General features: G+C 43.2%; 2 protein-coding genes across 3 annotated transcripts; one reads left to right on the plus strand and one right to left on the minus strand.

Annotated features, from left to right (window-relative positions):
* Positions 1 to 294: 294 nt before the first annotated feature.
* On the minus strand, positions 295 to 23,382 carry sec23a (Sec23 homolog A, coat complex II component). 2 transcript variants are annotated; one of them, XM_048227940.1, is made up of 20 exons: positions 23,277 to 23,382; positions 21,982 to 22,222; positions 21,623 to 21,680; positions 21,381 to 21,467; positions 20,852 to 21,088; positions 19,776 to 19,855; positions 19,210 to 19,354; positions 18,602 to 18,760; positions 18,124 to 18,239; positions 17,527 to 17,650; positions 17,267 to 17,347; positions 16,618 to 16,707; positions 9,147 to 9,253; positions 7,693 to 7,846; positions 6,631 to 6,708; positions 6,278 to 6,439; positions 3,444 to 3,530; positions 1,554 to 1,709; positions 960 to 1,025; positions 295 to 596 (listed from the first exon to the last, which is right to left on the minus strand). In XM_048227940.1, exons 2-20 carry the CDS (start codon positions 22,200 to 22,202, stop codon positions 507 to 509), a joined length of 2,298 nt encoding a protein of 765 aa, XP_048083897.1. In that variant the 5' UTR covers positions 22,203 to 22,222; positions 23,277 to 23,382; the 3' UTR covers positions 295 to 506. The 2 variants fall into 2 exon arrangements, with proteins under 2 accessions (XP_048083897.1, XP_048083898.1); XM_048227941.1 differs by having other exon boundaries at positions 23,284 to 23,359.
* Positions 11,911 to 15,529, plus strand: LOC125284152 (adenosine receptor A3). Its single transcript, XM_048227943.1, has 3 exons — positions 11,911 to 13,013; positions 14,347 to 14,500; positions 14,864 to 15,529. Exons 1-3 carry the CDS (start codon positions 12,317 to 12,319, stop codon positions 15,084 to 15,086), a joined length of 1,074 nt encoding a protein of 357 aa, XP_048083900.1. The 5' UTR covers positions 11,911 to 12,316; the 3' UTR covers positions 15,087 to 15,529.
* Positions 23,383 to 23,549: the final 167 nt, after the last annotated feature.

Genomic DNA, 23,549 nt, shown 5'->3' on the forward strand with positions numbered 1-23,549 from the left:
TATACATACAGCACCTCATGCGTTCCTATTCAGTAACAATCGTTGTGTTTCTCCAACAATTATTGGAGACTGCCTTAGGACAATAGTTACATTGTGAGGCTCAAGTGTCAAGACTCGGTTGGCAATAACTTTCCTATGTAAATGTTTCCACAATAAAAAAAAAAGAGAGCAGGAGGAAAGACGAGGAAAGAGGAATGAGGAAAAAAAGAATAAAAAAGAGAAATGTGATCAAGAAAAGACGGATGAAAGGAACACACTGAGGCACAGATAAAGTGATATGAAGAGAGAAGGGGGGCAAATGGTAAAATATGGTAATCTCTGGGAGCAGACAAGAGTCTCCTCAAGACTGATAGTTCCTGTACCTCACAGGCCTTTGGGATGGAGGCTGTTCATATTGGCAGGGCTGAGGGGGGTGGGCTGGGGTGAATGAGGGTCTCTTAGCGTGTTGGGTGGCGAGCTGAATAAGCAGCAAACCCCCCCGACTACCCATCATCAACCCCAACCCCTTAAGCTGCGCTGGAGACGGCCAATTTCTTCAGGTGGTCCATGAACACTTGCAGGCTCACATCGTCCGTCAGGATGGGTGCTCCAGACTCCTGCCCAAAGTTGGGACAGAAAAGAGTGTTTAGACATGGCAGCCACCTTGTTTAATAGGACACATTTCAATTTCCTCTTGGCAGAGTCGCTAATGAAACATGCTAGCCTGAAGCAAGAAAGAGTCAGGTTGTTTTGTTACTTGTTGCTGTGACGAGGTATTTATTATTTAAAACGACACACACACACACACACACACACACACACACACACACACACACATAAATAACACAGTAGCTTCTAGGTGTAGACATATGAAGACCACAGGATGTTAGAATTATTTAGAAGTACTGACAACCATACTTACAACCCCACACACACACACACACACACACAGACAGACAGAGCAGCTTCACGCATCTTACCTGGCCCCAGGCATACATGTTGTTGTGGGTCTGAGATGGATTGACTTTGGAGAGCAGGAAACGAGCCTGTGTGGAGAGACAGGAGAAAAGAGAAATGGATCAGCTCACTGGAGCTTGTGAGCAACATCATCCTCCACACTGACAGGACGCAGGCCCTGGAGCCCATCCAGCAGGCCAGACAGGCAAAGGCAGACACACTTTATGAAGAGCTATGCGGGGGGTAATAAGGACATTTCTCATCAACACTATGTACTCCCACGAAAAACATCAGAAGTGTTTGAGCTTGTTGTGCAGCGATTGTTTTATGACCTAAGCAAGATGCTTTCACATTAACTCGCTGTGTGTGTGTGTTTTTGTGTGTGTACGTGTGTGTCTGTACTAACTGACTTGATTGTTGACATGTGCTATGTGTGTGGCTGTGATTGCTTGTTTGTATGGATGGAGATGTCTGACTTGGTTGTTTTCATACTCCCTGTGTGTGTGTGTGTGTGTGTGTGTGTGTGTGTGTGTGTGTGTGTGTGCGCGCGCGCGCGTGTTCAGCATGTTTACATGTGTGTGTGTGTGTGTGTGTGTGTGTGTGTGGGGGGGCCTGACCTGGCTGCCTCCGTGCTCCGTGTCGATGTAGCGGGGCATGGGGAAGCGGCTGTGCAGGATCTCCTGGGCGTCATCCACAGGGGCCTGCAGAAGGTGCCGGAAGTTCTCGTACTCGGGCATCTCCTGGTAGCCAGCCTTCCTCCACTGAGCCACCGTCTGGGGGGGGGGGGTTGACAGGAAGAGGGAGTGAAGGAGGTTAAACAGGGCACCAGAGATGGGAAATGAGAGAGAGAGAGAGAGAGAGAGAGAGAGAGAGAGAGACAGACAGAGGAACAGGAAGAGGGAGTGAAGGAGGTTAAACAGGGCACCAGAGATGGGAAATGAGAGAGAGAGAGAGAGAGAGAGAGAGAGAGAGAGAGAGAGAGAGAGAGAGACAGACAGACAGAGGGCAGGGCACTCAGAAGCATTTAATCTAACACCAAAGAGGGAAATATGAGAGGAAGGAAGAAAGAAAGAAAGAAAGAAAGAGAGAGAGAACAAGAGGCAGAGAGAAAGGGTACTCTGAAACGTATCATTTGAGCAGACCGCAGAGCCAGCAGATTCAGTTTTTATTTTTCCCTCAACACTGATTTTTCCACCAGAATAAAAAGCTAAAATATTTTGTGGATAATACAGACTTCTGATAATGGTGTGAAATGCCTGAGAACCCAAGCAAAAAATACCATTTACTGATGAAAAATTTGACCAAGCGTAATTCAGCATAATAAAGGCTTTTTCACCCCATGAGCAGCTTCTGTCTAGCCGTTCCACACACTTGCTCTTCCACATCTTCCTTCTTCCTTCTCTGAGACAGAGGTCAACCACTGCAACACAGGAGCTCTGTTTCTATGACATCAAGCTGTTCCTGTGATGTGTTCCATCCCATAATGTTCTCAGCTTTTTGCACTGCTGTGGGCCCCTGTCTTTACTGCCAAAGTTGCAACACCTCCCTCCACTACCGGCAGATAAAGAGGCACTAACTCCACTCAGGTGTTAAGTCCTGTTCCCAGCCCTTACCATCTCACTGGAGTGGATTTGAAATACAAAAAACCCTGTCTAGGGCCTGTGCTGCTAAATGCAGTAAAACTGTTGCAATAGCATTGCAACCAGTGATTAAAGATCCGCCTGGTATTTTCCGGTCGAAAATAAATAATGCATAGATAAATCATATACAGCTCTGGAAACGACTAAAGAGACCACTGCATATTTTTCTGATGCCATCCTACAGTTGACCTTCATATTCAAAATCAAGAGACCACTGCTAATTTGAATATGACCGTCAACTCATTCGAATGTCACTCATCAACCCTAGGATGACATCAGAAAAATGTTCCAGAGCTGTATGTCCAGAGTTCCCTGCTAGTCATATGCACTGCATGCATCTCAGTCTGCATTTCAGGTTCTCACTTATTCATTTCCATTTGTAAAGCTTTACAATTCTCCCTAATCCCCTCAAACATGGAGGTAGATACCCAAAGACTACAGAGATGTTCGGGAACACAAAAACAAAAGTCACTCTTCTACTCCACCAATCAGATATTGGATGTAACCTCACAGAACCCTTAGAGAAATCACTTAAGGCATTGGAATGGCACCAAATAAAGCTCTCTAACACGCTCACACCTCTAGCTAGTGCAAGTCACAGGATTCCAGTGAAACAGTGTCTGCAATCAAATGGATTACCAGTAGGGAAATATTTCTTTCTCTGATATTTACTGCAAACACTTCATCTGGAAGTTATCAAACCTAATATACAAATGAGTGAAGCCAGAGGGCTATTCATTTGGAGAGATTCCACAAAGATCTCAAGAGTCCTGGGATCTAGTTTCAGGCGGAGAGACCTGATATTCAGGTAAGCGTTTGACTTTCCACTCCTCACAGCTGCTTAGACAGTGTCTTAACCTTGCTTACCTCTCCGTGGTAGATGAGAATCTGGAAGAAGGTGTCCATGAGCAGGATCCGGTCAGGCAGGATGCTGCTACTGTCCAGCAACACAGGCTACACAGACAAAACAACAAGACAAAAGCAATCTATCAATCTGATACACATGGAAGAGATGCAGGAAGCAGTGTCATACCCTAATAAACTACAATTGGAGAAGCTTTTTTGCGGGGGTGCCTCAACCTGAATTATACAATATTTGCTAGGAAGTGAGACAAAGATGCCAAGTTCCCTAAAGGGTCATTCCATGTGAAAACAGCCAATATCGGGGTATCATGTACATGGTACCTCTCAGATTTTGCTGAAAAGCGCTGAAAATAAGCCTTATGTAACCAAACGAGGGAATCTGAAGTTTCAGGTCAATATCTCAAACGGTTTGCCCATGGCGTCCATTTTGAAATTCGGGTGCCACGGCCCTAATTGACACATTGGAATTTCACATTTCATCCTTTGCCATTTTTGGAAGCCCATAACGTCTGTTCTAATAGTGGTAGAAGGCTGAAAACTGGTGTGGTAGTTCATTGTAGCCTGTACTACACAATTCTGGAGGCAGAATTAACATTCCTTACTATGGGTGAGAGGAACAGTACAAAGAACAATGTCAGATCAGCCACAAAACTCAATTTTCCAGCTAGGAAAATACATTGCCTGAATCTATGATGACTGGTTCATTGGAAACATTGTTGAACGTTCAGATGAACATGGTGACGTTTTTGTGAAATTCATGAAGTGTGTCAACAACATCCTCAAATGGCCATCAGACCAAAGACAGGTCCCCTGTTTGGTGCCATTCCAACATATCATTTGTTGTGTCAGACATCTATGGACTTGACCAAAAGTGCTTTGATAACACTTAAAGACCAATACAAAGGGGCATGGAAAACTCCCTTTTATCTGTAGTGTTCTTACACTATGTAACATTCTTGTTATTTATTTTGAAAGTTTGATGGCGGGTCTCTTTCATGGGGGATAAGGGGGCCATCACTGAGCATAATAATAAGTTATTTCCACTATTTTCATGCTTTATCATCACTAAATTCTCCCTGATCTACATTCCAGACTTCTGGAAACAATGTCCAAAATGGTGCATTATGAAGAATAAAATTCATATTATGGAGGTTCATAGTCAAATAGACAAATATGTATCTTTATCTGGTATAAATCCCATTAGGATCATCAAATGCCCACATGGTCATTTGGGGGTCCAAATATGGGGTTAAAAAGTCACCTTTGCCGGAGAGGGTTTTTGGACCCCCATAAAACCCCCACCAGTGGTACCATAACCCTCAAATTAATTTTGGCAAGAGCAAAGTTCCCAAATATAACAAATAATCCTGTTTAGAATAAATATGATCATTAATCGTGGTGCTACAGCCACCCAAAAAGTGAAAAATCACACATGCCGTCATCATTTTTTAGGACTTTGGTGACCCACCTCTCACCCAAACAGTAAGGAATGTTAATTCTGCCTCCAGAATTGTGTAGTACAGGCTACAATGAACTACCACACCAGTTTCCAGCCTTCTACCACTATTAGAACAGACGTTATGGGCTTCCAAAAATGGCAAAGGATGAAATGTGAAATTCCAATGGGCAAACTGTTTGAGATATTGACCTGAAATTCCTTTGTTTGGTAACATAAGGCATATTTTCACCGCTTTTCAGCAAAATCTAAGAGGTGTCATGTACATGGGTGGCGGAGTTGGTGTGGAATGACCCTGAAGTTCCCTGTAACTACATTAGCCGTTGCTAGACATATTCCTCCATTATGGTCTGCATCTTTCTCCACCCCACAACAGCAGCTGCTTGACTGCCCTGAGACAAAACTGCAGCCATTTGGAGCTCTTGAGGGCGCAGGAGCCATCAGCTCTGCTAACAGACGCAGGAAGGACGGGCATAACAAACGGCCTGAACGCACGGCGTCTCCTGGTAACAAGACCCTGACGAAGAGGGGTGCATGCGTAACCTATTCAGTTCAGTCAAGTCATAAAAGAAGGCGTAAAAATAGTAAAAGCAAACACACAGCAACACCCACACACACACAGACACACTTACACAAACAGTTATTCGTGTCCTTGCTAATTAATTCTCTGTTGAAAAAAAGGCCCTGCGGCTCTCTCTCTTTTCCATTTATAGTCTGACAACTGTAGCATTTTCTTCTATCTGAAATCACCATTTATCGGTAGCCGTCGGTCTCCCGACCAGGCTCTCTGCGGGAATGAGCTGAGATGGGCGATAGTCTCAGTATAGCAGATATGAAGCACAGGAAGCACTTCTGGAGTTCAGCGGAAAATCCAAAATGATACCAAACAAAGAGAACAGTTCAAATAATATGCTCTTTGATTGATTGTGGTCTTGCTCTTGGAGTAATTCATTGGGGCGACACCTCTCTTCATACGAGTTCAATAGCTTCGGTCTGCTCACATCATGTTTTACATTCAGTGGTTTAGTCATGTGTCTACTTTTAAACACAAGATGTCCTCTTGAAAGTGCAAATACCACTCAGAGGCCTGCAGCCAGATGGAGACAATGGAGAAGTGACTGGATCTCACTGTGCCTGTGCCTTTTGGTCTGTAAAAATGGTGTATTCAAAAAGTGAACGATACCATGATGCCTCATCAACATCATCCATCCCTGTGTTTTGTGCTTGGTGTTTTTGTGCTTGCTGTCTGTGTGTGTGTGTGTGTGTGTGTGTGTGTGTGTGTGTGTGTGTGTGTGTAAATGTAGGTGCATCTGTGCATGTGTGTTTCTGTCACCGTTGGTGGGGACGGTGGTAGGGTAATAGTCTCCTCTTAATTACTAACCTCCGGAGGTCCACTGAAGGAGTACGCATACAGGATGGGCTGAATCATGATAAGTGACTGAGTAAGGTCCTGTCTCATGAACTGGTGCCTGTAGTAGGAACTTTCGTCTGGGCTGTTGTTGAAGACTTGCAGGAATGGAGACCTCCGCAGATGGAACATGAACTACGAAAAAACAAACAACAGAAAACAGATATGTGAATATAAAAGGTCTGGTACATGAATTATAATGAATCCACATACAAAATGTACAATTATGTATCAGTTAACATCAAATAACTCATTTGATGCGTTTATTAAGTTTGCTTCACACTAATGATTCCATTACAAAGCAACATTTAAAAGCACACACTGACCTGTGGATAGAGGGAGAAGGTCTCAGAGAAGCGGAATGAGTTTGGGTCATCCTTGTGGTAATCTCCAAACTTCTGGCACTAAAAATTAACAGACCAAGAGAATAGTTCATTAAAAACATACAAACATACATCTCTCTCTCTCTCTCATCCTAAAAACAATCACATTCAGGTAACTGTGTACCGAGCTGCTCCAAGGTGAGAGTCAACAGGAGCATAATGAAATCGACTACAGGACAAACCTTGTAGGGAGATTGTTATTTACTTAGCATTTGAGTTAAGTTAGAACACACATCTAATTATGATTTTCAATTTCATGTATTATGTGTGGGATTTTTTATATATTTCAAGTCAAGTCAAGTCAAGTCGGCTTTTATTGTCAATTTTTTACATGCATATTTGGTGCAGACATAGACATGCTTTAAATACAGACATAGACATACTATAGACATAGCCATAGACAATAAACATTAAATTAATAATAATAATATTTGGTCAAAGACAGAGATGTTCTATAACACCTATTTACAAATATGGACTTCAAATGATATAGTTCCTAAAAAGACATGTATCGAATGGGGCTATGAGTAGTTCAGCCCTTTGCAGAATTGAAAGCTGTGACCTATGAATGGGACACTCATGCACCAGTTCATTAGTCAGTAACGCAGCCCAAGCCCAGACACAGGGGATGGGGATGGGAGTGCTCATTTGCAATAAATCATTTATAGCAGAGGTCCCCCAAATGACTGTCAGAGCAGAAGTCCGTGAAAGACACGAACACAGTTTGGCAAGTTCTGTGTAATGTGAGCTCAGCTTTAACACCTCTGCAGGAACATCTCTATAAGGGTGCTTGTTGAGGGGAAAAGGAGTTCTGTGCTTGTGCCCACTGAGGAACACTTCAAGGTTCCAGTTATGTGATTTAAAGAGAACATTTTGGTCTCACTGTAACGTAAGCAGTGGGGGAAAAAAAATCTAACAAAAAAAGAAAAACTTTTTAGAAACATTTTAAAAAAAGACATTTGGACACATCTGGGACCGCGTCCGGGCTTAAGTCAGTGGACCTACCAGGCGGATGAGCTGTCGGTCCAGCCAGCGTAAGACGTCCGGTCCCTCCTCCGACTCGGCCCGGTACACAGCCAGACGCGCCATCAGGATGGCCGCTGCCTCCTGGTCAAATGAGGCTGCAATGCTCTGGATCTGAGTCTGTGCATCGGCCCAGCTGAGAGACACAGGGGGCAGTTTCATAAAAGGGTGACAAATCTGGAATTAACCGAGTGACTCTTGCCACTGCAATTAGATCAGACTGTAACATCACCTCCTTTACTAAAATAAGCCCAGGGCAGACTGTGTGGTCATGTCCTAAAGGACGCACAGACCAAAGGAGACATGGCCTCCACTACTGGGGGGCACGTCCTCATTCTGGCCCTCCTAGGATGATGGAGACACCCCCTGAGGATCTCCTGCCTGATGAAGCCTCAAACCTATTCTGATTCTAGAACTCTGAACTGAGGCAAAATGAGCAGACATGAGAACTGCGGGGAAAGCATAGCAAATGAAAAAGTGCAGCCGAGCATGCAAATCATGAATCACAAAATGGAAAATGAATTAACCCCAACCCTTCTGAAAAGACCCGTCAGATCAGGACCTACACTAAGTGCAAACTGATAAGCAGATGAGCTTTATGCAGGGTTCACTTCCATTATAGCACCAGGAGTTAGATGGTGAGGGATAACAGACTAATCTCTATGAGGAAGTTAAGCTGAAATCAGTGGCATCAGTGCCAATTAAAAAAAAAAAATTGCTTTCAACTAATTGTATTTGTTAAGAGAACAACCTTGAGAAAGATTAGTCTCCATTATTCTCTTTTTCTTCCTTTCCTTAGTTAATAAACATTTTGGGTATGAATTATCGGTTTTGTGCGTTTACATAATAGCCTGCTAGTGTGAAGAGGTGGAGCCAGGGGTCTTGTTTTGTAACTTGTATGGCAATGGGCTTTGATAAACATTGGCTCGCTGTTTAGACTGAGAGTGCAACACATTCCCAACAGGATGGAGGCTTCCTTTCTTGAGCTCTGCCTTTGTGAGTTGTCATGGAAACTGCACAAACTTGACACCACAAGATAGAAAGTATCTAGAAAGACGGAGGGGAAAAGAAGCCACCATGCAATCTCAGAGAAACGCTTCAAATGAGTCTGTGAAGTCTGTGAAGAAATAGAGAGTCTATGAATTCAATGTCACATACAACATAGCCTAGTTCAACCTTTTAGTCAGTAAATACACTTGTGTTTTTAGGTGAGCGGAGATACTACAGACAGAACATAAAAATGTTAAGACATGAGCAAAGAGGTTACAAGACACCTAGTCACATGTTATACATGTACCTCACACACATTTCAGGAAAGTGGCCATTTTGACAACTTGGGAGAAGCATGCGCCCACACAATAAGACACACATTGATGTGGGGGAGCACAATAACACACACACACACACACGCAGAGATATAGAGATGTGGTACTAACTTCCTGGCGATGGTGGAAACTCGGATGCGTCTCTGGCCGCTGGAGTGTTGGTACTGCGTGACGAACTGGACTGCCCCCCGGCCGCCCTGAGGGATTGGTGCGTTGTGCTGGAAAAGAACACAGACCAATAGACACACATCAGATGACTGCACACGAGAGCGATTCGACCCCCACGGCTCTCCACCAGTTAAGTACAGCCTTATTATACATGCATATTCATAGTATCAGTTTATCTGTACTATTTTGCTTAACATGGGCGTACCAATTTTTTTTAACAAAACTGTCCATTTTTAACTATTGAAATGTTATATTCTTTTGTTAAGTTATATTCTTATTCTGTAAGTCGACTTGGACAAAAGCATCTGCTAAGTAACCATAACAATAATCATAACATAATTTCTATGGTTAGTCCTGATTTACATACAACCCCAAAACAGAAAAAGTTGGGACGTTTCGTAAAATGCAAAAAAAAACCCCAAAATGTGATAGTATACAAGTCTCGTAAACCCATACAGTATTTAGCAGTAAATAGGACATAAGACAACATATCAAATAAAAATTTGGACTATTTCATGGAAAATATATGTTAATTTTAATTTGATGCCAGCAACATGTTTCAAAAAAGTTGGGAAGGGAGCATGTATGAAATATTCAAGGTCTTCCCTGGAAAAAGACATTGCCTGGATGGCAGTATATGTTGCTCAAAACCTGTATACATCATTCAGAATTGATTGTACTTTGCCAAATGTGCAAGATGCCCATGCTGTAGGCACTAATGCTCCTCCACATCAACATAGATGTTGGGTTCCGAACTGAGCACTAAAACAAGTTGGATAGGTTGGATACTTGGATAGCCCCTCTCCTCTTTAGCCCAGATGAGTCCATGATTTCCAAAAAGAATGGCAAATTTTGATTGGTCTAACCACAGGACCTTGACTTTTTCCATGTTACCTTAGTCCATTTTAAACAAACTCAGGCCTAGATAAGACGGTGGTATTTTCTGTATGATGTCTCAATACAATTTTGGCTGTTTTGTTTTTGAAATGTGTATCAAACTGTGCACATAAACAATAGTTATCAAAGGTTTTCCTGAGCCCATACAATGACAGGTCTGGAAACAGGTCGGGTGTTGATGCAGTGCCATTTGAGGTCCAAAAGACCACGGCCATCCAATTTGTTTTTCAGCTCTTTCCCTTGTTTGCAAAGATTTCTCTGGATTCTCTGAATGTTTTAATAATATTATGTCCTGTAGATGATATTGTGAACTCCCTAACATCTCCTTCACAATATCATGTTAAGAAGCATTACAATTACATTGTTTCATCATTTGTGCACACAGGTTTACCCAGTGTGATGAATATCCCTACATCTTTACTTCTAAGAGACCCTGCCTCTCTGGGATGCTCTTTTTCATACCCAATCATGTTGCCAGTTACCCTAATTAGTTGTGAAACATTCCTCCTTTTGTTTTCTTTATCATTACACACCTTTTCCAGCATTTTGTTATCCCTGTCCCAACTTTTTTTGAAACATGTTGTTGGTATCAAATCCAAAATGAACATATATTTTCCATGAAATTGTCAAATTTGTCATTTTCAACATTTGATATATTGTCTGTGTCCTTTTTGCAACTAAATATATGTTTAAGAGATTTGCAGATTATTACATTCTGTTTTTATTCACATTTTACACAACGTCCCAACTTTTTCTGTTTGGGGGTCGTAGATGATTTTTCCAGTCATGTAATTTCCAATCCCCACACTGAAATGATATCACTAACAATATTAATTATTTTCTGTTGTTATGTCAGATCCACTCAATGTAGCAAGGGTGATTCAGTGGAAAGATCATTTTAAATAAGCATCTGATTAGGGGCTTACAGACCCTGGGTGATGTGGATTATCATATGATACTATGGCAATTAATTTCAAACAAATATGGCCATGTTTTTAAAAAAAGAAAAAAAAAAAAAAAACAAGAGAAGGGAGAGACTGTACATTAGCTCACAGAGAAGATGGTGCTGGTGAACAGCTTTCTCAACACAGAGCAGAAAAACAAGCACCTTTAATTAGTGACCAAGAGCTTAACACAAGGCAGAAAAGGCCCCATGATCATTAATGAGTAGGGCTTAAAGTGAATTACTCTTGTGCTTCTTGCCAATTACCACAACAACACTCGGGCAAAAAAGGCCTCATTAACCTGGCTAGCAGCAGCCATTACGGGAGAGGATATTGAATGCAGGTTCGGCTGTTTGTACAGAGGCCCTGTTACAGCCTTCCTCAGTGAGCGCTATGTCCACACAACTCCGGGCTCTCCAAATGTTAGCCACTTTATTTGCACCAGCAACAGAGCGAGTGAGAGACAGAGAGCAAAGAGTGTGAGAGAGAGAGAGAGAGACTGTTGCATAGTTGTGTCGCTGGAAAGTGGCGTGTTTGTCTTTTTACAGTGGCAGGTGAGGTGGGGGTGGGCAGCATGAGATGAGGCAGGTGAGGTGGGGGTGGGCAGCATGAGACACGAGGCAGGTGAGGTGGGGGTGGGCAGCATGACACGAGGCAGGTGAGGTGGGGGTGGGCAGCATGAGACGAGGCAGGTGAGGTGGGGGTGGGCAGCATGAGATGAGGCAGGTGAGGGGTGTACCGCTCAGGTCCCCATGGAGAGAGATTTGGTGTGTGTGTGTGTGTGTGTGTGTGTGTGTGTGTGTGTGTGTGTGTGTAAGTGAGTGAGAAAGAGGGAGAGTGTGTGAGCGAAAGGGAAAGACTGAGTGTGTGTGAGTGAGTAAGTGAGTGAGTGAGTGAATGAGAGAGAGAGAAGGATCTTCAAACACAGCAGGAGACTGGCAGATCCATAGCAGCAGAAGTCTCCTGAGAGTGACCGATGCTCCACACACAACCATGAAAACGTGACCACATCTATCTGCGTCACCAGTCTCTTCTCATGGCTTAACTTGACTGTAGGAGCTCTATCTGGACTATGACATTCTGGACTGTGGACTATGCATTCATGAACTTCTGATTTTTGTTTGGAAACATACTGAACGCAAATGTTGCCAGGGCAGAGCGAAGAGGAGAAAGTGCTTTGAGGAAAATCTTCCCAGCTGTACACTTATCAAACAAAAACACGCGTCGCGCACACACACACACACACACACACAGAGACACACACATGTGGGTATGGCGTCCAGTGCGGTGGCGTACGCTGCGCTCATGATCGGCTCCAGCGCCTGCTCGGTGTGCGGCAATTCCATGCTTCTCCTGGTGTCGCTCCTCAACAAGAACCTGCGCACGGACACCTGGCCGCTCACCTGCAGCTTCTGCCTGTGCGACCTGGCCCTGGGCCTGTCCATCATGCCATTGAGCGCCCACACCAGCATACTGCGGCCCACCGAGGGCTACCCTAGTGAGGGCACGCTCTGCCAGGCCTCTGCCTTCATATTTGTCCTGCTCCAGCTGGCCTCTGTCCACTCACTCACCTGGGTCACCGTGGACAAGTTCACCGAGATCTGCTTCGCGCTGAGCTACGCCCGCGTCTTCACCGCGCGCCGTGCCTGGGCCGTGCTCGTTGCCGTCTGGAGCTACTGCCTGCTCATCGGCGCGCTGCCGCTGGTGGGCTTCGGCAACTACGGCTACAGCGCCGGACGCTACGTGTGCGCGCCCAGCTTCCGCAGCTCGTGCATGGGCTTCAACGTGCTCTTCGTCGGCCTGGGCATCATCGCGCCCATCCTGGCCATGTGCTGCCTGTACGGCTACATCGTCTACGTGGCCAAGAAGCAGGCCCGCCGCGGCACCTTCGTCTGCAACGAGCAGCACTGCTTCTACGTGCCCGCCAACAACTACCTCCGCAGCTCCGTCGTCATGATCGCCCCCGTAGGTAAGACCGCAGCAGGGGCTGGGGACACAGGCACTCCCTGTGTCCGTGACAACATGCAGTGACATGCCTCATTTTTTCGAGTAGGAATGTGAAGGAACTGTGTTTGGGTACAGCTCATCACCTCAGCCAGGCCAGGTAATTATCTGAAATAGCAGTGTTTGTTGATCTAGGCTATTGCTGCCTTGAAGCAAAAATATCATAACAGTAAGGTAAATCAAAGCAGTAGAGATTTACTAGGAGTAGTAATTTTACAGCTGTTGGCTTACTGATAAGAGTAATTCTACAGCTGTTTGTTATTTGCTATGACTTAACAGCTTAGAATTGGTATTGAAAGGTACACAGTGTTTTTCCCATGCTTTTCATATCCTGACATTAATGAACATAAATTACTTACTAACACTATCACACTATTTACTTGACGGACATATTACTTTACAGTACCACATTATTAAAAAAAAAAAAAAAAAAATACACTCTCAAATACATCCATAGTCAATTACCAGTTAATGTAACATACCAGTTACATTAAAGTGTATATAAATTCTAAAAGTGTGGTGTTATAAAATCAATCTTTTTGATACCTCTCTACTGCCATAGATTTTTTTTTGCTTATGTGATGATCTGAGAGATGGTCACATCTCAAAGTGGTTTATGTAAAATGGCTGCGACAGAATCAAAATACACAGTGCTGGAGCTGGTCAGTTCAACTCAAGCTTGCTGTGTTTTCTGAAAGCCTTTTTTTTTCCACTGACTTTTCAAGGACTCTTAATTTTTTACCTTTCATAACCTACAAGTGCACAAAATTGCATACTTCACTGCACAGTTTTGGCCTAATTATTGAATACAAAAAATAAAACATTTTCATACTTATATATTTATAAGTCTATAATATTATTGAGTTTAGTCAATTCAAGTGGAAACTGTATCACACTACAGAAATGTGCACAACGAAACATTATCCCCAGAGCAGTAACATTTCATTATACCTACATTTCGATTTCATTATACCTTTATATGTGAATTATTTCCCACTATGTTTTCAAAGAATTTCCTGAATGTCATAACTTTCACTGGCCTGGAAAATGGCATTCAGCCTCAGCAATGAAAACAGCTGTTACACAAACATGAGAATGAATTCAATAACACCAAACCGAATACGATAGCTACATGACCTGCTCTGTATTTATGTTTGTCTGTAGATGCATGTATTCACAAGATACATTACATACTGAGTTTGTAAATAAATGTTTGTGTATGTGTATTTTCAATGAACCACAATGTGTCATTCTGAATTTGTGTGTGTTTGTGTGTGTGTGTGTGTGTGTGTGTAAAGTGTGTCTGTTGGTGTGCTGGATGCCCTACATCGTGATCTGTTTCTACGAATCACTAACGGGGAGGGAGAGCCCTGAGCCTGTCTCTGCTGTGGCCACATGGCTGATGCTCTTCACCTCCGCACTGAACCCCTGGATCAACTCAATGACTCAAACGTAAACTACACTACAGCGCACACACACACACACACACACACACACAAATACAGTCTATCAATCAAAGGAGAGACTTTCCAATCTACGGATACATCCTTTTACTTCCATTAATGAACGCAACAGGCATCCTTGCATTGCATTTTAACAGACTGTACCAGCAGAATCAATATTCAATATGACATCTTTGGGGGCAATATGTCATCTGTTATGTCGCCGATCATCTGTCAGGCTAAAGGGCAATTTTCTGATGTGCCTAAGAGACGAGTTACACGTAGAATTACAGAGTTTGCAATTAATAAGTCTACTTTCATGAGTGGACAAATGACTTAAACCCCCCCCCCTCCCCCTCTCTCTCTCTCTCAGACGCTACCGGGCGGCCCTGTGGCTTAGTCTGACCAAGCTGCGCCAGACGTTCCAGCAGCGTCGCAAGACCTCCCTGTCTCAGGTAATGACCACCCAGCCGGCCAGCGCTAGAGAGAGCTGCTCGTCCGCACCACCACCGCCCCCCTCCGGCCAACCACGAGCACCCACAGGCCCTTCCCAGCATCCCACGGGGCATGAGCATCAGCACAAACCCAGCACATGAGCATGAGCATGAGCCCAGTAGCTAGCACAGTGCAGGGCCGAGCCAATCCCAGCGTGCACATCAACGGGTCAGAAAAACAACAAAATAACAAAAAAAAAAAGAAAACGCAAAGCAACATGCCATATGGAGGCCACAAAATGACTTAAAAGACGCTTGCATTTTTCCAGCGCTTTCCAAGCCAAGTGTGGACGCAGCAGTAACATGTGAGTGAGAGTGAGGAGGAGTGAGGAGACAGGAGTGCACTAAAGACTTCTCTTTCTACAAAAGGACTGCTTGTCTGCACACCACTGTGTCAATGCCACTGCGGGGACCACTAAAGGACCTTCTCTAGCCGCTTAAGTTAAAAAACAACAGCTCACTCGCTTGCCAACACGTGCACTCTCAATGCCATCAGTGGGCACGACTCACACTGCGCCAAACACAACAAAGGATTCGGGATGTTTTCAAACCATGGCTACATTATTTTTTATTATTTATTAAAATAAAATAAAAAAAGACATGCTACTACCATGAAGCAATGTTAAATGTTGTCCTTACTCTTTCAGTCAGAGTAATTCAGACAGAGTAACTCACTACTTGAGCAGCAGTAATACTGTTAACATGTCACATTTGGGATGTCTTTAACAATCCAAACTAAAATGGAAATTCTCTACAGTCATCTCGTTTACCTCATGTATTACGCATTTAGACATCAAATATTATGCAGAAGTATTACCAAAGATCCTTGATTACTAGCTCCGCCTTAACCCTCTGGTATTACTAAGTATCAAGAGATCCAGTTTTAACAGTGCATTTCTGAAGACCTTGCACCCTCTAGTGGTTAAAATGAGTAACACTCCCAATCTTTTCGTGAAGTGGCTAAAACTCTGGGAATGGTGCCAGCTCAAAATGACTGCTGGAGATGACTCAGCTTCAAGGACATATCGGTCTCATCTCCAGTGAGAAGTTGTGAGCCTGAGAGGTTAGGTGATGAAACTCGACTGAGTCAATATGTAGAGCTAAAAGCTGGCGTAGTCTATTTATCATGACATCTATGGCATTGACTCAACATGCAGAAACATTGAGTGCTGTGTCATCTGTCCCATGATGCAAACATTTGTATTTATGTGTGTGTGTGTGTGTGTGTGTGTGTGTGTGTGTGAGACAATACAAACATCGAAAGACCTTGTGAGGGACATTATGTAATTTGACCATTAGACCATGCACTAATATTATTACACAAACTAAGTACACCAGTTTTTGTGTATGCGATTGTGCCATTAGTTCTAGCTATTACACCACGGTCATGAGCACCACTGACAGGTTCCTTGTCCACTTTAACGCCTCTAAATTAGATCCCATCAATCTGGGTGGCCAGCTTTCCTCTGCCGACGTGAAAGGAGAGGTAACGATTGAGTGGTTTCACATGGCTATCCCCCTCGGGTCTGTGTAAATGTACCCCTGACCACTCTGCTCTCTGATGGCTCGACTGAGACAGATCTAAGAGGCAACACACACACACACACACACACACACACACACACACCCTTACCTGATTGACCACTTCGAAGTAGATGGCCAGAGTGGTGGTGGGATCCAAGCCACAGATCTTCCACTGGCATGTGCCACCAGTGCCAATCTCCTGTGAGGGTGTGAAGCATGGATAGAGTGAGGAACATGAATGTCTAATTGGGGATTTAACACTTAATTACCAATTAAATAAACACACTATTACCACTCGGTGAGTTGCACAGTTTTGAAAACGAACGTTAAGGGTTGTTTTAAGGACATGTTTATGCATGCCCATAGCCAGCCACTCTGAAACAGTCAGAGGCGTTTCAAAACGAGTCAGAAAGTCGAGACAGGACCCATCATCAAAATTTCGGTGTCCACCACTCTAGCTCATCCAAAACAAACCAGAAAAGGGACTCAAAGTGCTAAATACCGGAATTATCCTTTATTAACAGAATTATTACTACATAGTACCACAAATTTTCCCAAAAGAGCACATTTAGCATCATAGAATTCAGCTTTACGTAACATTTAGATAGGAAACAGAAGTGCATGATTTCAGCTGTTTGCCGTTTCGGCAGATGGAGTAAAGAAAGACGCCTGGTGATAAGGAGTCACATGTTCCACATGAACCAGGTATAAGCAGGTGTGACAGCAGTGTGATGTGTAAGAGCAGTGTGTGTACTCACATTTTCAGACACACACGGCCCTTTGGCATTGAGGGAAACACATGGGCCAATCGCTCCTGAAATCTTGACCTCTCTCGAAGTCTAAAAGGAAGGCCGACAGGTTTGACAACTTTTAGCACTTTTTCCTCCAGTGATGCAATGTCAAAGTGAGTCATGTTTTCACATAATTTGTAATGTATAGAGATGGGGTAATACTGTGTCATACATGATAATGGTTCTTTACCTTTTAAACAGAAAACAAAATATAAACATAAATATACCTTAATTTCTAAAGTGCTAGCGAAGGCCATCTTGAAGGATCCTTGCACATCTTTTGTAAAGACTCTCTGGAAAGTCTGCTTGAAAAGTGACGTGTTGAAGGAATCTGCCATCACCATGTAACCACTGCCCAAATAAAGGGTTTACCCATAATTAAATATCAACACACCATCACTGTACAACGGGCTCCTCAGGCCCCTCAAAACAGGTGTGATAACACCAACATTAAAAAACTTGTGGAGTACCATTACACTGATTTTACAAATGTATTTGTCTTTATTTTAAGTTAGTTGGAAATAAACAAAAGCAGTATGTAAATAGTTTTATGCTACAACGGAATTATCATTACACATGACTTTCAGATATGTTATACTTCTTTAAAACCCTAGAAATGGAAACATCTATTTTGATGTAACAAACCCGGCTTCAATTCTCAATCTACCTAATGTTAGACCAAGTAGAAACAACAGCTGTAGGCTGTCTACAGTACAATCCCTTTGTCATCATTATGAATTTGGCCACAACTGTGACTTGATCTGTAATTTGGGTAACAACAGGAAGGGACTGGGACTGGGATGTGACGGGAGTCTGCCGCTCACCCTGTGTAATTGGGGCAACACTTCATCTCGGCAAGTCCCGTCTGGTCCAGGGCACAGGCGTAGATGTCGACGATGTGCCCGTTGGCCGCTGCTCGGTTAGCCAGCGCCTCGTAATGCTGGAATGCGTTGAGGGGCCGATTTAGATGCAGTGCATAATAGAGCCACTTAATTTACACACTAAAGCCTATAAGCCTGTTAGAGTGAGTACTGTACACATGTTACATAAGCAATGACTCATTCATCCACAGTGTCATTTAAGAATTCTGGATTTAAGAATTCTGTACATAATGACCACTATAAATAGGCAAAATACCTAATATTAGGTCTAAGGCAATAAAAAAACTCTCTCATACCAACAAAAAGGTTTTCCTTTTCGTACTATTGTGGGTTACTAAACATGCGATCGAGTGGTCAGTTAATCAGTTCAGTGTGAGACATTCAGGCTATGAGATGGTGACTACAGTCAAATTTTGCTTACTTTTGTGGCCTTCTTCATGAACTTGGCGTTGTCCTTCTCAATGTCGTGCCAGGAGCGGATGGGTGTCTTCAGTTCGTCGCCCACCACCATGCCAGGGCCCTGGGTGGCTGGCCCACCAATGAAGGTCATGATGCGTGCGCCAGTGTTGGGGAAAGTACACTGCCATGAAGCGATGAAGAGAGGTGAGATTAGAAATCACTAAATATAAAAATGTGACACTTATATTATTATTATTATTATTACATTTATGTAGTACTAAAAGCTTAACTGCTTTCACTGCTTGCGATATTAACACTACTAGCAACATCAGTGCTACTACAGTAGTTCCACCACATCAATTCCAATACACCTGGAAGTGCCAACACTAATCATTTCACTTTAAAAGAGGTTTCAGTGAACACACACAAAAAATAGGTCAGAGCACTGTGACAATGTCTTCTGGGACAGAAATAGTCAGACGTACGCCAGGTAGAAGAGACATTTATCTTAGGAGTTTATCAAATTTAGCAGAAGGCATTTTCTGCTGCTCTACTGAAAGGTGCTATTTTTAGCCTGCACCTGTGCCCAGCTTGGCCTTGATGTACTTGTTTGAGTGTTTTCACCCTCACCTCTAGCAGGCCCACAGCAATGGACAGCGCTACGCCCAGGGAGCGCAGCGGCCTCTTGCCCTGAGTCACAGGCCAGGGATCCCTCTGCAGCTCCCCGAGGAGGTCAGTCAAGTTCATGTCGACCTTCTGGACTGGCTGCAAGAACCTGAGCACATCAACAGCCCATGTTGTTAAGGCAGTCCTAATCCCTGCACTAATAATGCTACATTTTGTGAACAGTAAAAGTTTGTCTTTCGAGATGTCAAGTCAAGTCAGTTTTCATTTTTAAAGCGCATTTAACATGCACAGAGTGCAACCCAAAGCGCTCCACAAACAAGACACATAACAACAAGACAAAAGATGCCGGATGGAGCGGCGTAGTCGCCAGCGTGCCCATGACATCAAGAGATGTGGGCTAAAGATTTATCTTGTCCACATTTTAGAGTGTATATTATTATTTCTCCCAACCAAGTGAGTTTGGATCACTAAAGCTCATTTAAATCCTAAAAGATCACACAGTAACTGAGTCCAAGGCATTAGATAGCAATATGCCAAACAAACTCTATATGGAATGCTATATGGAGTACCTGTTAGACAGAGGAACCTGTGGGCCTTGGGGTCCTCTTCCTGCCTGCTGTGCTGCTGGCTTGCTCAACCCGAGCATCTCCTGAAAAACAGCATTCACAGTCAGATTATACATTTCATAACACAATCAGTTATCTGTAAATGCATCTAAATTATTGGAAGTGTAGAGTAACAATATGCAGTATTTTCAGAAACAAAATTATGCAACTTTTACTGCGGCAGTCAGGTTACAAAATACGGACACTTTACTTGACAGTATCGACATAAGAGTGACATGACACTGTCATGAATGTGTCATAAACAAGTCATAAACGTTTATGACATAACGCTTCTGTTATTAAGTGACATTCGGTTTTTGTCATAACAAGTTAGGGTTAAGATTAGCTTTAGGTGTAGGGGAATGAAAGTTTATATTGGACCTTTGGCCATCAGTGCACTGGCCTATTGGTACTGCACACACCGGTGGTGAATAGGGTTAGGGTTAGGGGGTAGAGGTTAGGATTAGGGTTTATGTGTCATGACAGTGTCATGTGTCACTCTTATCAAAGTCCTTTTAGGCAAGTCCCTCCACTCAGCAGCCATATTGCAACGCTTTTTGGGCACTTATCGGGCATCTATTTCGGCAGAAATGTGCGTGTGCAAGGAAGGCTTCACTATACCAATCTTGCTCCAGCGGCGAGATCACAACACATGATTGGCACGATGTCTTCACAACACACAACATTATTGGCTCAATGTATTCACAACACAGCACATGTTTGGCTCAATTGCTGCAGAAGGGGTGTGATATGTATATACAACTGCCATATAGGCATTACAAACTAACCCCATGCATTTCTATGGAGGATTTTTTGAGTGCGGGGTCACCTCATTAGAAAGTGTCTGCTCTTATGTCGATACTGTCAAGTAAAGTGTTGCAACTTTAAAGTAACATCTGCAGTCTTCAGAAAAGTACAGAAAAGTAACATCTGCAGTCTTCATTTGAATTATTTTGGCTTTTTCATTTCTGCCCAGCTAAAAAGTATTACAAGGACATTTGTAATGAGCCAAAGAGCAAACCTATGCAGTAACGCCTCACCTGTAGCTGCTTGGCATTGAGATCTTTGGTGCCTCTGAAGACGTAGCTCTTGGAGATACCCTCGCATCCCAGCTCGTGCACCTGGATCATGCGTCCGAAGGTGATGAGGCCGACCAGGGCAGTGGGGGGCAGCAGACTCAGAGACATCTGCAAAGACTCCTTCAAGGCCTGCAGGTCCTCATCCTCCATGCACGTGTCCACCACATACAGGAAGTTCAGGGGCATTTGGGGACCTCTCTGTAATGAAAATATGGAGAGGGGTCAAAGTGAACTAGGGGAGAACTAGGGAAACTGCATATCTTCAAAGGTACAGTATCATTAGGTGATATGAGAATAACAAATCTCTGGTTTCTACGTCTTGAAATGAGAATGGTGAAAAAAACATAACATACAACAGTACAACATTAACACAATTAAGTACATTCAATTAAATTATCCCAAAAATACTCAGTATCCAGGTAGAAATATATAGTTTCCTTTCTCCCACAGTGGATATTATCACTGGTTGAAAAAAGTGTACATTCTGTACCTGAACAACATATTCAATAGTTGAGAACTGGGGAAGGAGCTCAGCTGGTTGGTTCACTTCTGAGATTCCAGCATAGGTTGGGGGAAACTGGAATTAAGTCATACAAGCAACATGTATACATGAACATTTGTGAACCAATAGGCCTATTCCTGAAATATATATAATGTGAACATGTAACAGTATTTAACATGAATATATGCCAGGAATATTTAATAAATGATAACATTTTAGGATGGAATTACCTGGTTTCTTTGGTAACAGAAGTTGCAAGCCCACAATTTGGCTCTATAATCCACTTGACTGTTTTAAAAAGGAAAGACAGATGTGTAAGTTTAAAAAGGAAAAACTGTACAAGTAAACAGTGTGCAAAAAGCATTACTTTGACTGTATAAATCATACACAAGACAGTATTGCACACTATGTCACCTTTGCCTGTCCAAAGAGGAATAAAAACTATGGGTACAGTGATCATAATCAGTTTCTTATCTGTCATCTGTTAATATAGGCCCTTCCTGTCGGATACATTTTGTGACAGTGTGTGTTAGGTGAATGTCAAAGTATTTGGCCCGTGCCCTGATCAGGTTGTTCTCTCTGGGCTTACCACAAGGGGTTGAGCACAGCGCGACAGGTGGCACGACTACAGAGCACTGGCTCATACTGAATGGGGGGGAGGTCCGGCCGTTCCTTCAGAGGTGTGAAGAGAGAAGCAACAGGGACCACCATGCGGGTGGCCTCAAGGCGGCTAGAGGGCCAGACGTTCCAGCTGAAGCGCACACCATCCCGGTCCTCATTCTGCTGGATGAACTCCTGGAAGGTAGCCATGGCACCCTCTGGGAACTAGGCTGGTGGTTGAAGAGGAAAGCAAACGTTGCAGTATCTACAGCAGTACTGGTCAAGTAGTTTAATAGCCAGTAAAGCCTCCCTATTAAGTGTTACTTTGCATAGAAATGAGGCATTAGGCATAGCGAGGGTAAGAGGGGAAAAGAGAACCAAAGGGCACCGGATTACTTGTCTGCCTTATTTACCTCGTATACCCTTTGGACTTTTTGGCCAGTGCAATGGTACTATTACACTATACCATTAAACCATAAATGTCTGATTAAGCCACGTCTACAACATATTAAGATTCGTGAGAAGCCTATTGCCTAAACCCCTGGTGTATAAAAAAAAAACATTTGATTATATTATTTTCACTACAGCAAACGAAATATCTGCAAATATTTCTGAAACTTCAATGACGGGATGCTGACCTATGTGAAATAACATGAGGATGACAAAAAGGGTTGGGGTCCTAATAAGTTGAGAACCAGCTAGCTGTGACAAGTAACGTTGTCAGTGCCAACTTACTTTTGTTTGGCTGTTAGTCACATTATAGCTAATGGTGATACCACCAACCTTATTGAAGGCAAGTCGCTAATCATCCCGAGGAACGACAACGTAATTATTATGTTTACAGATAGCTTCTAGAGAGGGACAGGCTAACTTCGATAGCTAACGTTACCGTAGCTGGCTAGCTACCTAGCTTACTAGCTATTGGTATCAGAAGCAAAATGCCAACACTTTATTAATACAAATCTAATAAGTTGAACTACAGTCATCATGGCAAAGTGTTGGCTACAAATGCCTCACATCCTAAACAAAGATAGCCTTCGACATCATAGTATCTAGCTTACGTGTAACAGCAACCAGAGCCAGTCTGTCAATGTTGAACCAATGCTGCATTCAACCGGTATAACGTTAAGCCAGTACGTTAAAATATTATACTAGAATTTGACAAAAACATTGAGGATATGAATAATTGGAACACATTTCATTCAGAAATAGTATAACGAGAAACCATGCATAATGGGGAGTACGTAAGAACCATTCATTTTCTTATATAAAAAACACACATACCTCTTACTTTTTCCAACACCGCTTTCACTGACAGCGAAGGGGCCCATACACTTCCCAGCGAACTTACGCCTAAGTGCTTACGTAGCAGCAGTCAACATGGCTGCATGAAACATTTGCCACGTCGAGGGGTGGTGCCTTGAAAATGGTCCTTTCCCAAAATAAATTCTGGGGCATGCTCCGTCCAATCACATCCACGTTATAGTTTCATAACATCGAGCAATTTCAAGTTCAAGTTGGGTTGGAAATATAAAGAACACCTACGCAGTGAGTGGG

This window comes from Alosa alosa, chromosome 19 (genome assembly GCF_017589495.1).
Source record: "Alosa alosa isolate M-15738 ecotype Scorff River chromosome 19, AALO_Geno_1.1, whole genome shotgun sequence".
Lineage (NCBI taxonomy): Eukaryota > Metazoa > Chordata > Actinopteri > Clupeiformes > Clupeidae > Alosa > Alosa alosa.